Here is a 17,412-nt window from a genome sequence, read left to right as displayed (position 1 = left end):
TTCATCTCCTCATCCTACCTGTACACATAAGTCTTGCTCTCTTGATCAAAAACTCCTCACTGCTTCTAGCAGCTCTCTTACACCACACATACATAGCATATTCCTCAGGGTATCTCTATCAATGCTTTCTCCAGACCCAATAATGCCACATACAAATCCTTCCCTCTCTCTACTTCCCAAACATTCTTTATCACTAATTATCATTATCTGGATAATTGTAAATTACAGCAGTACAGTTGGTGATGTGTTTCATAACATGTCGTGGTGGTCATGGGGACGTGGCTTACAGACCTCTATCATGGTGAGGACGTCGTAGCGAGTCTGGAGGGCGTGTAGCCAACCCTGGCGTGGTACCACCGGAGGGGACTTCCTGGTCGGCCCGTGCACCAGTTCTGTAGCGTGCACCTCCAGCGCCACCTGCAGCAGGGAGAGTCTTATCATTGAGCACCACGATACGAATCTTGAGCACGACGTTACAATCTTCGAACATGACGGAACCACCATTGATTATAACGGTGACATCGAATTCAAAGGTCGTAACATCATATTCAAGGGTGGTGGTCGTAACATTTTATTCATGGGTCGTAACATTATATTCAAAGGTTGTAACATTATATCCAAAGGTCGTAACATTATATTCAAAGGTTGTAACATTATATTCAAAGGTCGTAACATTATATTCAAGGGTCGTAACATGATATTCAAGGGTCGTAACATTATATTCAAAGGTCGTAACATTATATCCAAAGGTCGTAACATGATATTCAAGGGGGATCGTAGCATTATATTCAAAGGTCGTAACATTATATTCAAGGGTCGCAACATTATATTCAAAGGTCGTAACATTATATTCAAAGGTCGTAACATTATATTCAAGGGTCGTAACATGATATTCAAGGGTCGTAACATTATATTCAAAGGTCGTAACATTATATCCAAAGGTCGTAACATGATATTTAAGGGGGATCGTAGCATTATATTCAAAGGTCGTAACATTATATTCAAGGGTCGCAACATTATATTCAAAGGTCGTAACATTATATTCAAGGGTCGTAACATGATATTCAAGGGTCGCAACGTACATAATGGTTTACTTTAATATTCATTTAAAGAGAGCATCGCTTAAACATGGCGTGAATAATGCTATTACAAAAATATTACAAGTACCAGAACACCCAACATCTAACTCACTGCAGCAGTTCGACCTACATGCTTACCGGGCTTGAAGTAATCCTGGGAAATGGGACTTTATACTCATTCCTTGATGCGCGGTTAGAAGGAAATAGAAGGGGTTGGAGAGGAGGGTACAAATAAAATTTTGAAATGCAAAATTCATTTTGAGACTAAGAATTATGGTGGATGGTTTATTGTCAACCAAACGAATAGATGCAACACTTACGAGCTTTTAGCAGTCGACAAATTGCGACGTAGTAATAATAGAAATTCCAGTAGGTGTAGAGACATACCAGTAGGTGTAGAGCCATACCAGTAGGTGTAGGAACATACCAGTAGGTGTAGGAACATACCAGTAGGCGTATGGACATACCAGTAGGTGTAGGAACATACCAGTAGGTGTAGGAACATACCAGTAGGTGCAGAGACATACCAGTAGGTGTAGAGACATATCAGTGAGTGTAGAGACATACCAGTAGGTGTAGGGACATACCAGTAGGTGTAGGGACATACCAGTAGGTGTAGGAACATACTAGTTGGTGTAGAGACATACCAGTAGGTGTAGAGACATACCAGTGAGTGTAGAGACATACCAGTAGGTGTAGGGACATACCAGTAGGTGTAGGGACATACCAGTAGGCGTATGGACATACCAGTAGGTGTAGAGACATACCAGTAGGTGTAGAGACATACCAGTAGGTGTAAAGACACACCAGTAGGTGTAGATACATACCAGTCAGTGTAGAGACATACCAGTGAGTGTAGAGACATACCAGTAGGTGTAGGAACATACCAGTAGGTGTAGGGACATACCAGTAGGTGTAGGAACATACCAGTAGGTGTAGAGACATACCAGTAGGTGTAGAGACATACCAGTAAGTGTAGAGATATACCAGCAGGTGTAGAGACATACCAGTGGGTGTAGGGACATACCAGTAGGCGTAGGGACATACCAGTAGGTGTAGAGATATACCAGTAGGTGTAGAGACGTATCATAACAACACGATAGAGTAACATCAACTTTTAACTTGACAAAGAATTATGACAGAACCTTTCCTACTCTGTAAAATTGAGGTGAGAGAAAATCCATCTTTTCGTGTAACCTCGAATGATAATTGGCTTCAAATTCACCCCCCCCCCCCCCCCCCATTACGTTGGTCTGGTAGTCCCTGCACAGTCCATGAAAGATGATGAGTGTCACTTTAAGAGAAATAATAAAGGCCACAGATAGTGAGACATATACTGGGTACAAATGCAAAGTTGGCGAGACGAGTGTAACAGAACACGGGCAGGTACGATAAAGAGTTCAGACAAGAAATTATAGTGCAGAGAAAATATCGAGTTTTTGGGTAGCCCTAGCGACACCAGCTTCCCCAGATTATTGCATCAGTTTATGAAGCACATTTTTTGATAATCTTGGACTGCGTTCAAACTTCGATGAAAGAAAAACAAAGTACTCTAGAAAACTGACGTCTCACATCGCTTTGGTATACGTTTTCTGTGAAACAGCAAATTTTAACAACAGAATATATCAACATTATGACAAACTTAACTCTTATCCAGCTGTGAATTAGATCCAGTACATTCTAATCTTACATAACTATGTTAACTTACATTTATTTGAACAATTAGGGACGTTAATGACAGAAATAAGAGGGATCAGTCGGTGAGACAAGGGGGCCAGTGACAGCCACAAACCCGGCGAATCTCTTACTGACAACGATAACAAGTATGTACGTTAACGTGTTCTGCTGGATACGTGTAGACACCTTTGGCAGCAGAATAACAAAATAGTTACTTGGACGCTGATACTTGTAGTCATGAATTACGTCAAGACGAGATGGTTGCGAGTGTTGACGAGTCGACGTGGTGCTCTGCTGCGATTGTTTCTGGGTCGGAATTAGTGGCATGGACCTCTCTAGCATCACCATTTGCTCTCCTGGTTGTGAGATCAAAACCCATCACTAGTGGTGATGACTCGTACGCACCGGAGACACAAGCGCCGCTGGGAATGTGGGAAGAATTGCAACCAGTCCGCCTTCTCTGACTTTAACCCTAAGCCTGGGTAGGATGGACGCTACCCGGCTGGTGGCGCCATCGTCACATCATGAGAAAACTTTCCTCACCTGTGCTTCCCATCTAGCGATGATGTGGGTGTTTCCTGATACGTCAGGAAGTGCCATCAACATTCCCTCTACGTGTATGTAGCTCTCACAGGTCAGCTCCTGAAAAATATATTGATCTAACACCACCCACTGGCAGGTTTTAGTATTCTCTGGAGCTTCTGTGTACGTTGTATCCTCTTTTGAGCCACCGCTCACACGATGGGAAGGGAGAGTACAATGAATTAGCCGATCTTGCAGCAAATATAGAATATTCAATCCCATACTACTGAGACAAACTGTCCACTCCCGAGCTGATGCTGTAATATTCTCGTGCAACACTAACGTGCGATGGCCCTGCACAACACCGTCCCTTCTATTCTTCACTCTTAAGACAGCCAGTGATGATCCGGGTGAGTAATTCTCGTGGATACATTCTCGTGTTGAGCATAAGCGTCGTGACCACGTTGTTAACACTGCCTGTTTACCCCCGGGCCCTCTCGTCCAAACTGGTGTGACTGGAGACATAATGTACACCATCCTCACAGCACAGTGCACGGAGGACCTAAACCTCAAACACTGTAATACTAAATATCTGAATAGACGTAGGAGAACAAAATAGAGGACATCGACACTATGCAAGTTGGTGTAAATCTGTCATTGCCACATACGTTTGAGGTCCAGGTAAATCTGGCAAGTTACGGAAATCTATGACCTTGGGCATTTCAAGTGTCGGGTCTGCTCAGTACCTGAATGACACACACTTGAATATTGTATTGCTGAGTGCCTTAAAGTCGCTGGTTCCAGAGCTCAGGCCAGAGATACAAGAACACTGTGACCAAATCACTGGCGATGATACATCTGAGGGTATGCCAGCACGGCGCCAAAAGTTTGTTGTGTCCTGAACTAAAGCCTTCCTCACATAACTTGTCTCACAGTATTATCATCTCAGTGAAGTGTTTCACCCAGTAAGTTTGTAACACTTGCGCTGTATGTTTTGCGTATGATACACTTGAGATATGACTGTAGTCTGACTGTATGACCACCACAGCCATCAGTACCTTCCTTTACCGAACGAGACGAACACCCAGGGCTCACCAGCTCAGCTCGGGCCCACCTGCCACATTCCCGCTTCGATGTACTGTGCCCACTGTACTACGGTCTGTGCCTCCCTCCAGCTAACCTCTGCCCATTTGACCTTCAAATAATCACCAAGGTCCTTTGTGTTTGTGTGTGTGTGTGTGTGTGTGTGTGTGTGTATATATATATATATATATATATATATATATATATATATATATATATTTTTTTTTTTTTTTTTTTTTTAACTATTCGCCATTTCCCGCGTTAGCAAGGTAGCGTTAAGAACAGAGGACTGGGCCTTTGTGGAATATCCTCACCTGGCCCCCCTCTGTTCCTTCTTTTGGAAAATTAAAAAAAAAAAACGAGAGGGGAGGATTTCCAGCCTCCCGCTCCCTCCCCTTTTAGTCGCCTTCTACGACACGCAGGGAATACGTGGGAAGTACTCTTAATCCCCTATCCCCAGGGATAATATATATATATATATATATATATATATATATATATATATATATATATATATATATATATATTCTTTTTTTTCACACTATTCGCCATTTCCCGCGTCATCGGGGTAGCGTTAAGAACAGAGGACTGGGCCTTTGAGGGAATATCCTCACTTGGCCCCCTTCTCTGTTCCTTCTTTTGGAAAATTAAAAAAAAAAAAAAGAGGGAGGTGATAACAAGTAATGGTGATGTGAGAAAGAGATGGAGTGAGTATTTTGAAGGTTTGTTGAATGTGTTTGATGACAGAGTGGCAGATATAGGGTGTTTTGGTCGAGGTGGTGTGCAAAGGGAGAGGGTTAGGGAAAATGACTTGGTAAACAGAGAAGAGGTAGTAAAAGCTTTGCATAAGATGAAAGCCAGCAAAGCGGCGGGTTTGGATGGTACTGCGGTGGAATTTATTAAAAAAAAAAAGGGGGGGCGACTGTATTCTTGACTGGTTGGTAAGGTTATTTAACGTATGTATGACTCATGGTGAGGTGCCTGAGGATTGGCGGAATGCTTCCATAGTGCCATTGTACAAAGGCAAAGGGGATAAAAGTGAGTGCTCAAATTACAGAGGTATAAGTTTGTTGAGTATTCCTGGGAAATTATATGGGAGGGTATTGACTGAGAGGGTGAAGGTATGGGTATGTACAGAGCATCAGATTGGGGAAGAGCAGTGTGGTTTCAGAAGTGGTAGAGGATGTATAGATCAGGTGTTTGCTTTGAAATATGTATGTGAGAAATACGTAGAAAAGCAAATGGATTTGTATGTAGCAATTATGGATCTGGAGAAGGCATATAATAGAGTTGATAGAGATGTTCTGTGGAAGATATTAAGAATATATGGTGTGGGAGGCAAGTTGTTAGAAGCAGTGAAAAGTTCTTATCGAGGATGTAAGGCATGTGTACGTGTAGGAAGAGAGGAAAGTGATTGGTTCTCAGTGAATGTAAGTTTGCGGCAGGGGTGTGTGATGTCTCCATGGTTGTTTAATTTGTTTATGGATGGGGTTGTTAGGGAGGTGAATGCAAGAGTTTTGGAAAGAGGGGCAAGTATGCAGTCTGTTGTGATTGAAAGAGCTTGAGAAGTGAGTCAGTTGTTGTTCGCTGATGATACATCGCTGGTGGCTGATTCATGTGAGAAACTGCAGAAGCTGGTGCCTGAGTTTGAAAAAGTGTGTGAAAGAAGAAAGCTGAGAGTAAGTGTGAATAAGAGCAAGGTTATTAGGTACAGTAGGGTTAAGGGTCAAGTCAACTAGAAGGTAAGTTTAAATGGAGAAAAACTGGAGGAAGTGAAGTATTTTAGATATCTGGGAGTGGATTTGACAGCGGATGGAACCATGGAAGCGGAAGTGAATCATAGGGTGGGGGAGGGGGTGAGAGTTCTGGGAGCGTTGAAGAATGTGTGGAAGTTGAGAACATTATTTCGGAAAGCAAAAATGGGTATGTTTGAAGGAATAGTGGCTCCAACAATGTTATATGGTTGCGAGGCGTGGGATATGGACAGAGTTGTGCGTAGGAGGGTGGACGTGCTGGAAATGAGATGCTTGAGGACAATATGTGGTGTGAGGTGGTTTGATCAAGTAAGTAATAATAGGGTAAGAGAGATGTGTGGTAATAAAAAGAGTGTGGTTGAGAGAGCAGAAGAGGGTCTTTTGAAATGGTTTGGTCACATGGAGAGAATGAGTGAGGAAAGATTGACAAAGAGGATATATGTGTCAGAGGTGGAGGGAACGAGGAGAAGTGGGAGACCAAATTGGAGGTGGAAAGATGGAGTGAAAAAGATTTTGAGTGATTGGGGCCTGAACATGTAGGTGAAAGGCGTACAAGGAATAGAGTGAATTGGAACGATGTGGTATACCGAGGTCAACGTGCTGTTAATGGACTGAACCAGGGCATGTGAAGCGTCTGGGGTGAACCATGGAAAGTTCTGTGGGCCCTGGATGTGGAAAGGGAGCTGTGGTTTCGGTGCATTATTACATGACAGCTAGAGACTGAGTGTGAACGAAAGTGGCATTTGTTGTCTTTTCCTAGCGCTACCTCGCGCACATGAGGGGGAGGCGGTTCTTATTTCATGTGTGGCGAGGTGGCGATGGGAATGAATAAAGGCAGACACTATGAATTATGTACATGTGTATATATGTATATGTCTGTGTGTAAATATATGTATACGTTGAGATGTACAGGTATGTATGTTTGCGTGTGTGGACGTGTATGTAGATACATGTGTATGTGGGTGGGTTGGGCCATTCTTTCGTCTGTTTCCTTGCGCTACCTCGCTAACGCGGGAGACAGCGACAAAGCAAAGTAAATGAATAAATAAATATCCATATTGACAAATGTGGATATAACGAGATGGAGAAACATGAGAGAGAGAGAGAGAGAGAGAGAGAGAGAGAGAGAGAGAGAGAGAGAGAGAGAGAGAGAGAGAGAGAGAGAGAGAGAGAGTCCTTGATTATCAAAAAAATCTATGATATTGTTGAACTTTCTGGAAGGTTACAATCGTCGACCTATACTACCTCCCTTCCACCGACAGTTATGAGAAGTAGGAGGTATGGCGAGTGTAGTGTAAGGATGACATGAGATAACACGTGTACCGCAGTGCTTGAGGGAGGTAATGTCTGGAGGAAATAGGCAGCACCAGAAGCGGGGCGACATACCTGGCCGACGGCGTCAAACAACGGGTTCTGAGCGATGTCTCTGAAGGCTTCCCACTCGCTGTTCTCTATGTCCACCTGTGAAGCAGACAGTCTTAGCACTGGATCTGATTGTTGACTTCTGCGTCATAAAAAAACAGACACTGCAAGTGATCGCTTTTTGTGAGCATTCCCTAACAATAATTTATCATATCTATTTTCCTTTGTCGCTGTCTCCCGCGTTAGCGAGGTAGCGTAAGGAAACAGACGAAAGAATGGCCCAACCCACCCACATACACGTCCACACACGCACATATACATACCTATACATCTCAACATATACATATATATACACACACAAACATATGCATATATACACATGTGCATAATTCATACCGTCTGCCCTTATTCATTCCCGTCGCCACCCCGTAACACATGAAATGACAACCCCCTCCCCCCGCATTTGCGCGAGATAGCGCTAGGAAAAGACAACAAAGGCCACATTCGATCACACTCAGTCTCTAGCTGTCATTATGATGTACCGAAACCACAGGCCCCACAAAACTTTCCATGGTTTACCCCAGACGCTTCACATGCCCTGGTTCAATCCAGGTTCGACTCCGGTATACCACATGGTTCCAATTCACTCTATTCCTTGCACGCCTTTCACCCTCCTGCATGTTCAGGCCCCGATCACTCAAAATCTTTTTCACACCATCTTTCCACCTCCAATTTGGTCTCCCACTTCTCGTTCCCTCCACCTCTGACACATATATCCTCTTTGTCAATCTTTCCTCACTCATTCACTCCACGTGACCAAACCATTTCAAAACACCCTCTTCTCCTCACTCAACCACACTCTTTTTATTACCACACATCTCTCTTACCTTTTCATTACTTACTCGATCAAACCACCTCACACCACATATTGTCCTCAAACATCTCATTTCCAGCACATCCACCCTCCTCCGCACAACTCTATGTATAGCCCACGCCTCACAACCATGTAACATACCCATTTTTGCTTTCCAAGATAACGTTCTCGACTTCCAAACATTTTTCAACGCTCCTAGAACTTTCGCCTCCTCCCCCATGGTTCCATCCGCTGCCAAATCCACTCCCAAATATCTAAAACACTTCACTTCCTCCAGTTTTTCTCCATTCAAACTTGCTTCCCAACTGACTTGTCCCTCAACCCTACTGTACCTAATAACCTTGCTCTTATTCACATTTACTCTCAGCTTTCTCAGTTGTACAACGCGGGGGTGTGTGAATACGAATAAAGTGCATATGAACGCGCCTGTTGAGAAATAACCGGTGTAGACCCCGTTGCTCACCAATGTGAGGCGAAGGGTATTCGAGTACATTGTATTTGAATAGATATTTCCTACTGGCCAGGCCCATAGCCTAGCGGTTAGCCTTCCCGCCTCTTGCACAGGGGTCCCGGGTTCGATCCTGGCTTTTGGAGGTTTGTATGTTCTATGAAGGTGCGCGTTCATATGAACTTTATTCGTATTCATATACCTCCGCGTTGTACGGTTAGGTTCGGTAAAATGCTATCTGCTGGCTATGTGCGCCTGTTGGGAAATAGCCGGTGTAGACCCCGTTGCCCACCAATGTGAGACGAAGGGTATTCGAGTACATAGTATTCGAATAGTTTTTTCCTATTAGCCAGGCCCATAGCCTAGCGGTTACATTCCCGCCTCTTGCACAGGGGTCCTGGATTCGATCCTGGCTGCTAGAGGTTTGTATGTTCTATGAAGGTGCGCGTTCATATGCACTTTATTCGTATACTGTATATATATATATATATATATATATATATATATATATATATATATATATATATATATATATATATATATATATACAAATTATCCCTGGGGTGGAGAAAATAAGAATACTGCCCACATATTCCCTGCGTGTCGTAGAAGACTACTAAAGAGGGCAGAAGGGGGAAGCTAGTACTCCCCCCCACCCCCACCCCACCCTTTCTGAAAGCGGGAACAAAAGAAGTAACCAAACAGGAGGAAGTGCTCATCCTCATTGAAGGCTCAGGCTAGGGCGTGGTATATTTGAGAAAAGGAGCCTAGATGTTTTGGCTCTTGAGTGAAACGAAGCTCAAGGGTAAAAGCGAAGAGTGGTTTGGAAATGCCTTAGGAGTAAAGTCAGGAAGGGGTAACACTATGCTTAGAATGATGTGGGTAAAACGGAAAGTGGATGGAGAGAGAGATGGGTGATTATTGGTGCTTATGCACCTGGTCATGAGAAGAAGGATCATGAAAGGCAAGTGTTTGGGAGCAGTTGAGTGGGTGTGGCAGCAATTTTCATGTAAGAGACCGGGTGTTAGTGATGGGTGAATTCGATGCGAAGGTGAGTAATGTGGCAGTTGAGGGAATGACTGGGGCCCTTGGGGTATTCAGTAGCGTGAATGGAAATGGTAAGTGAGTAAGAGAGAAGGTCAGTGGGCATTACTGGATTACATAGTAATTGATAGACGTGTAAAAGAGAGACTTTTGGATATAAATGTGCTGAGAGGAGCAGCTGGTGGGATGTGTGATCATTATCTTGTAGAGGTGAGGTTGAAGATATGGAAAAGTTTTCGGAAAAGAGGAAACAATGTCAGTGAGAAGAGCTTAGTAAGAGTAAGTGAGCTTGGAAAAGACTTGTGTGAAGAAATACCAGAGATTGAGTGTAGCATGGCAAAAGGTGAAAGTAAATGAATCATGGGGAGTGGGTGAAGAATGGAAAGTATTTAGGGAAGCAGTGATGGCATGTGCAAGAGATGCATGTGGCATTCGAAAGGTGGGAGGTGAGCGGATCAGAAAGGGAAGTGAGTGGTGGGATGAAGAAGTAAAGTTGTTAGCGAATGAGAAAACAGAGGCGTTTGGACGATATTTACAGGAAAGGCCTGCAAATGACTGAGGGATGTATAACAGAAAGCGGCAGGAGGGCAAGAGGAAGGTGCAGGGGTTGAAAAAAAAGGGGCAAATGAGAGTTGGGATGAGAGAGTATCAGTAAACTTCAGGGAAAACAATTAGAAATATTTTGGAAAGTGGCTAATAATGTGCGAAAAACGAGAGAACAAAGATGAACGTCAGCGAAGCGGAGGAATAGGAATTGTTAAGACGTGATGATGAAGTGAGGTGGAGATGGAGTAAGCATTTTGATTGTGTTTGACGACAGGGTGACTGTAATATACCTTTTAGGGCACACTTATTACCCCTGGGAAAACTATATAACCCTTGGGACATAATCATTACCCCAGATCTAGTTACTCCTGGACTTACTAATCACCCCGAGCAGTTCTTCCTACTTAGGGACGCATTAATTACCCTTGGGCGTACTAATTGTGCTTGACCGTAACAATCAATGCTTGGCGTATTAAACACCCCTGGCAATACTACACACCACTTAGGGGATAGTTATTACTACATGGGCGTCCTAATTACTCCTGGCTGTGCTAATTATCACGGCATACTAATTTCCCCTGGTTCTGCATAACGCTGAGGGCGTACTAAGCACACTCTCCATAATAATTATCCCCGGCAGTGGTATGTACCCCTTGACTTAGTTATCACGCCAGTGGCCTTACTAATTAGCCTCAGGTGTTATAATTACTTTGGCCATATTTTGAAGCCCCTTAGTCATACTAATTACCAGTACGTGTACTGATTGCGTCTGGTCGTACTTATTTCCCCTGAGCGTCCTAATTAAGCCTCGCCTTAATTAGCCCTCAGTGTTCTAATTAAACCTAATTGCCATTGGGTGTAGTAATTTCCCTTACCATACTTATCATCCTGGAGGTAGTAATTACCCCCTCGGCGTACTGATCATCTCTGGCATTGGTAAATATCCCAAAGATTCCTTGATACAACTCATTTCCCCCTGGGCGCACATATCACTCCTGATCATAATAATTACACACCTTTGTGGGCTAATTCCTCGGGTGCTAATCATTCCTTTGCGTGCTAATTTCACAGTGCGCACTTATTACCCCTGTGCGTACTAGTGACCTCTGGGCGTACTAATTACCTCTGGTAATACTAAGTACCCCAAAACGCACTAATAACCGTTGCCGTACGAAATTAAAGCTAGCAGTACTAAGCAACATCTGGGTGTACTAATTACCCCTGGCTGCACCAGTTGCCTTGTGATCGTATTATTTATCCCTGGTTGTGATAATTACCCTTGACTACCAATTACCCCTCGCAGTCGTGCATTACCCTTTGGTTGTACTAATCATCCCTGGCCGTATTGATTAGTCTTGGGTGCACAAATTACCCAAGTACGTACTAATATTCCTTGGCAGATTTATGTATCTCTTCGAACGTGCTAATTCCTCATTGTGTACTACTCCTTGCTTCACTAATCACCCTTGGCAGTTATACATACGCCTCAGGCTGTACTAATTACCCACTGCCGCAGGGATCTTACAGAGCTAAACATGTCTCTTAAGGCGTACTAATTATCCTAATGTATACTATCGACTCGCCATACTAATCAGCTTAGCTATATTACTTATCCTGAAGTGTACTAATTACTCTTGGATGTACCATCGGCATAAATTAACACTGATTATCCCTGGGCGTACTGTTTGATCCAGCCGTTTCTAATTACCCCCGAACGACTTAATTACTCCTAACAATGTTAAGTACCCACTAGGGTTGTAGTATCACTATTGCCTGTAATAATTATGCGTGGCAGTTCTATATAACCCATTAGTGCTTGCTAATTACACTTGCTAATAGTAGTTATCCCGTGGGTTACCTTCAGAACATGAATGGGTCGTGGGTTACCTTCAGAACATGCATGGGTCGTGGGTTACCTTCAGAACATGAATGGGTCGTGGGTTACCTTCAGAACATGAATGGGTCGTGGGTTACCTTCAGAACATGAATGGGTCGTGGGTTACCTTCAGAACATGAATGGGTCGTGGGTTACCTTCAGAACATGAATGGGTCGTGGGTTACCTTCAGAACATGCATGGGTCGTGGGTTACCTTCAGAACATGCATGGGTCGTGGGTTACCTTCAGAACATGCATGGGTCGTGGGTTACCTTCAGAACATGAATGGGTCGTGGGTTACCTTCAGAACATGAATGGGTCGTGGGTTACCTTCAGAACATGAATGGGTCGTGGGTTACCTTCAGAACATGAATGGGTCGTGGGTTACCTTCAGAACATGAATGGGTCGTGGGTTACCTTCAGAACATGAATGGGTCGTGGAAATAGGTTGTTCTTCATCACGTGGTCCCTCAAGGTGCTCATCTTGACCGTCCTGTTCATGTTGTTGTAGAAGACGGAGTGTCTCTGGCCAGCCAATCCCTCCTACCAAGATGTGTCTCTCGTTAGTGTCTGTAGTCAACGTGCAGTTCATGCAAACTTGGGGGGAAAAGTCCCTATTTCTGTTGAGTCAATAAATATCAAGGAAACAAATGACCTTAGAATTTCCAGACCACAACATTATAAGACGTATGTGTTGTGTTGTGATATACCCCCGTGTATCTGTTTGTTGTTTTAAATCCCAGTACATCTCCCGTCATATATCCCGGTGTATCTATTTATTTTATAGCCCAGTAAATCTGGTGTGATACCGGTGTACATGTTTGTTGTGATATATCCCGGTACATCTCTTGTGTTATATCCCGGTATATGTGTTTGTTGCGTTATATCCCGGTATATGTGTTTGTGTTATATCATGGTATATGTGTTTGTTGAGCTATATCCCGGTATATGTGTTTGTTGTGCTATATCCCGGTATATGTGTTTGTTGTCCTATATCCCGGTATATGTGTTTGTTGTGCTATATCCCGGTATATGTGTTTGTTGTCCTATATCCCGGTATATGTGATTGTTGTGCTATATCCCGGTATATGTGTTTGTTGTGCTATATCCCGGTATATGTGTTTGTTGTGCTATATCCCGGTATATGTGTTTGTTCAAGAAGGTTCTTGAGAGAATGAGAGTTCTCCTCTGATTGTTCTGGTACTTTCCAGAACTTCACACGATACGCCCGCCACGTATCCGTGACCAGTGAGCCAGTGACCAGGAAGCGCGTCAGTCATGAATCTTGTATCGGAGTTCTTATGTTGCCCGCCACCAGGGGCGTGTCTACGGCGGTGGGTGGCGACACGGGGCGATCGCCCACCCCTTGAACGGTACATTATGCAACAGACTTCGTGATGACGATGATTAATATATTTTGACAATCAAACTGATTCGTTTCGTACACCGAAAAAAAAAATGTATATGTATGTATACATACATGTAGCGGTTACCGTCTGACCGTGGCGCATCCTCGGGTGAACCAGGGCGACGCGTCACTGAGTACGCTAGAGTTCGATTCCCGGTCGCGGCATCCGGTCCACGGTTAACCCACCCGTTCCTCCTCCTTTAGGATTTTTGGTCAATAAAACCGAGAGGGGAGGATTTCCAGCCCCCCGCTCTCTTTCCTTTTAGTCGCCTTCTACGACACGCAGGGAATACGTGGGAAGTATTCTTTCTCCCCTATCCCCACCCAGATTTTTGTGTGATCGGGGCCTGAACATGCAGGAGGGTGAAAGGAGGGCAAGGAATAGAGTGAATTGGAGCGATGTGGTATACCGGGGTTGACGTGCTGTCAGTGGATTGAATCAAGGCATGTGAAGCGTCTGGGGTAAGCTATGGAAAGCTGTGTAGGTATGTATATTTGCGTGTGTGGACGTATGTAAATACATGTGTATGGGGTGGGTTGGGCCATTTCTTTCGTCTGTTTCCTTGCGCTACCTCGCAAACGCGGGAGACAGCGACAAAGTATAATAAAAAAAAAATAATATATATATATATATATATATATATATATATATATATATATATATATATATATATAGCGGTAATGAGATGGCATTCATTTGGGCATTCATGTACCCGTGCCACCTCAGCTAACATAACAAATGTTAACTGTTTCAAACATTTCCAGTCGTGACTAATGAACGAACCTTATCAGCGTCACACCCACCCAGAACATTGACTGCTGTTTATATCAATGAAATATTTTGTGTGCAAAAGCCTAATTATGTTGGGTCATAATTATGTTGGGTCATCGATCAAGACGCACTTGATTATTGCTATAAGTTGTTTTATGTTACCAAATATCATAACTGGTCACCGTTCCCATTATAGATTTCCTTCTATACAACGGTTGTATTTGGTTGTGTGAGAATCTGACTTACGCTCTTGATTGCATTTAACATCTACATAACTGGGGAAGCATATACACTGTTCTAACATACAACGTGCTCTCTGTACTCGAGATTATCATCTTAGCGAGTTCATAATTCGCCTCACTTCCACTTGACCAAGATGTGGTGAGGCGTCCGCCCGTAACACACCAGGGAAGTGAACACATGCGTCACGCGGGATCCTGCACCTAACACAAGGCCTGCAGCTGGACTCTTGTGGCTGATTGTGGAGAAGTTCCGGTCAAGACTTTTGGTAAAGTTACCTTAACTCTTACATTATGGACGACCATGTTCGTGGTTAAACTATACAACGGTTGGCTGACCTTCCGTGGTGTTGTACGCATTATCAATACGCCAGGGTTCGAATCCTGACGAGTATTATTTTTTTCCTTCTCTTTTTTTTTACAATGAAGGCTCGAGTCACGGACATTGAAAGCTCCAGTCACAGACATTGAAGGCTCCAGTCACAGACATTGAAGGCTCGAGTCACGGACATTGAAGGCTCAAGTCACGGACATTGAACGCTCGAGTCACGGACATTGAAGGCTTCAGTCACGGACACTGAAGGCCCGAGTCACGGACACTGAAAGCTTCAGTCACGGACAAAAATCCACATCAAGGCTGATGTGCAGTGATTCATAACCATCTTACTCACCTGGTGAGTGGTGGATGGACTGAAGTGCCTGTAACAAGTAACTACTGTGACTCACCACATGGAAGTGGACGTGGTCGGTCTCCCTGGCCAGCTGAGGGTTGAAGTTGAGCACGTCGAACATGTGGACCTCGCAGGGCAGCTCAGACACGGCGTCGTCGAAGGTGGTGTCGTACTGGGTGCCGAAGGAGAGAGTGAGGCAGTCCTGGGGCACCTTGGCACCGACCACCTCCAGGGCCGGATCCATACACACATACTGCATATGATGACACATGATTGTATATCTTTTTTTTTTTTTTTTTTATACTATTCGCTATTTCCCGCGATAGCGAGATAGCGTTAAGAACAGAGGACTGGGCCTTTGAGGGAATATCCTCACCCGGACCTCTTCTCTGTTCCTTCTTTGGAAAATTAAAAAAAAAAAAAAAACGAGAGGGGAGGATTTCCAGCCCCCTGCTCCCTTCCCTTTTAGTCGCCTTCTACGACACGCAGGGAATACGTGGGAAGTATTCTTTCTCCCCTATCCCCAGGGAATATATATACATATATATATATATATACATATATATATATATATATATATATATATATATATACATATATATATATATATATATATATATATATATATATATATATATATATATGTATATATATTTTCTTTTCTTTCATACCACTCGCCACCTCCCGCGATAGCGAGGCAGCGTCAAGAACAGAGGACTGGGCCTTTATATATACATATATGCACATATATACATATACATACATACATATATATATATATATATATATATATATATATATATATATATATATATATATATATATATATATTATTTATATTTTTTATCTTGCTTTGTCGCTGTCTCCCGCGTTTGCGAGGCAGGGCAAGGAAACATGATTGTATATATATATATATATATATATATATATATATATATATATATATATATATATATATATACAATATGTACTACATATATAAGTCACAAACAACCCGTGTAATACTACAATGACGTGGCTGCTGGTCTGCACACTTGGCCACGTAATGATGGAACATGTCAGGAATGGGTCGTGGTCAGGACTGTTCCAAAGCTGAGCCTTACCTTGTGGTTGTCCATATTATTCTCGTCTCCCTGCCCTGCCTTACACAGGTACGCCCCGCCCAGCCTCTTCAGCTTGCGGCAGTGCGTCTGGGGAGTCCTCAGGTACCTGAAGTAGTCCGCCACACTCCTCAGCTGGGGTTCCCAAGGGGTCCAGGAGGCGGCGCCGGCCGGACTCAGCCGTATCGTGGAGGGAGGCGGAGCGCTGTGGATCAGTCGAGGGTTTACACATTACCATGTGTGGTGTAGCGGTTAACGTTCCTGACCGTAACGCATTCACGAGCCGTCCAGGGTCGAGCTTATAAGTTCGAATCCTGGTTGCGGCAGTCGGTTCACAGTCAACCCAGCTGTTCATCAGTCCTTAGGGTTGGTCGAAAATGAGTATCTGGCTCAGGCTTGGATATATATAGCGTCAATGAGATGGGCTTGATTAGAGCCTCGGTTGCCCGTGCCGACTCAGAGAACGTAAAAAAAAAAAGAAGCTATTTCAGCTGTAAGTGTAGAAGTTTCTTATTATTGATTGACTAAGTTCATACTGAGGGAAGAAAGCCAGCTGACGCATCGTGGGATATCCCTTCATCGAACAACTGGTAAGATGGATGAGGATATGGTTGACGTATACGACACAAATAAATGTAAGAATCTGTATGAGAGTAGAGAATGTACGTAATATTCCCTCCCCGTACAACACATATACAATACACACACATTGTAATTACAGTCATTTTATTCCCAGTTTTATTCGTATGATCCTAACATCCCCATCAGTCTTTCAACTCACGGTATGTTCCACTCACGAAAGATAATAAATTTCTACAGTGACATCACACAACCTTGGCACATTCCTACATACACAAACGAAAAAAAATCGATCTTTACGGTTTCAAAGGAACGAAAAAATCTGAGAACATATGAACTTCATTGTGTTAACAGGTGATCATCCTGAGACCAATCGTT

General features: G+C 43.5%; 1 protein-coding gene across 1 annotated transcript in view; it reads right to left on the bottom strand.

Annotated features, from left to right (window-relative positions):
• LOC139755039 (probable methyltransferase-like protein 24) overlaps positions 1-17,412 on the bottom strand; it is a 109,510-nt gene that overhangs the window by 3,585 nt on the left and 88,513 nt on the right. Inside the window, exons 2-6 of the mRNA XM_071673005.1 lie at positions 16,459-16,660; positions 15,411-15,608; positions 12,683-12,808; positions 7,502-7,576; positions 292-417 (exon numbers count right to left, since the gene is read on the bottom strand). Coding sequence (XP_071529106.1) covers positions 292-417; positions 7,502-7,576; positions 12,683-12,808; positions 15,411-15,608; positions 16,459-16,660 — 727 coding nt within the window. The remainder of the gene's footprint in view (positions 1-291; positions 418-7,501; positions 7,577-12,682; positions 12,809-15,410; positions 15,609-16,458; positions 16,661-17,412) is intronic.

This window comes from Panulirus ornatus, chromosome 18 (assembly GCF_036320965.1).
Source record: "Panulirus ornatus isolate Po-2019 chromosome 18, ASM3632096v1, whole genome shotgun sequence".
NCBI classification, from domain to species: Eukaryota; Metazoa; Arthropoda; class Malacostraca; order Decapoda; family Palinuridae; genus Panulirus; species Panulirus ornatus.
Note: the sequence above shows the minus strand (reverse complement) of the source record. Positions and strands in the feature narration are given on the sequence as shown.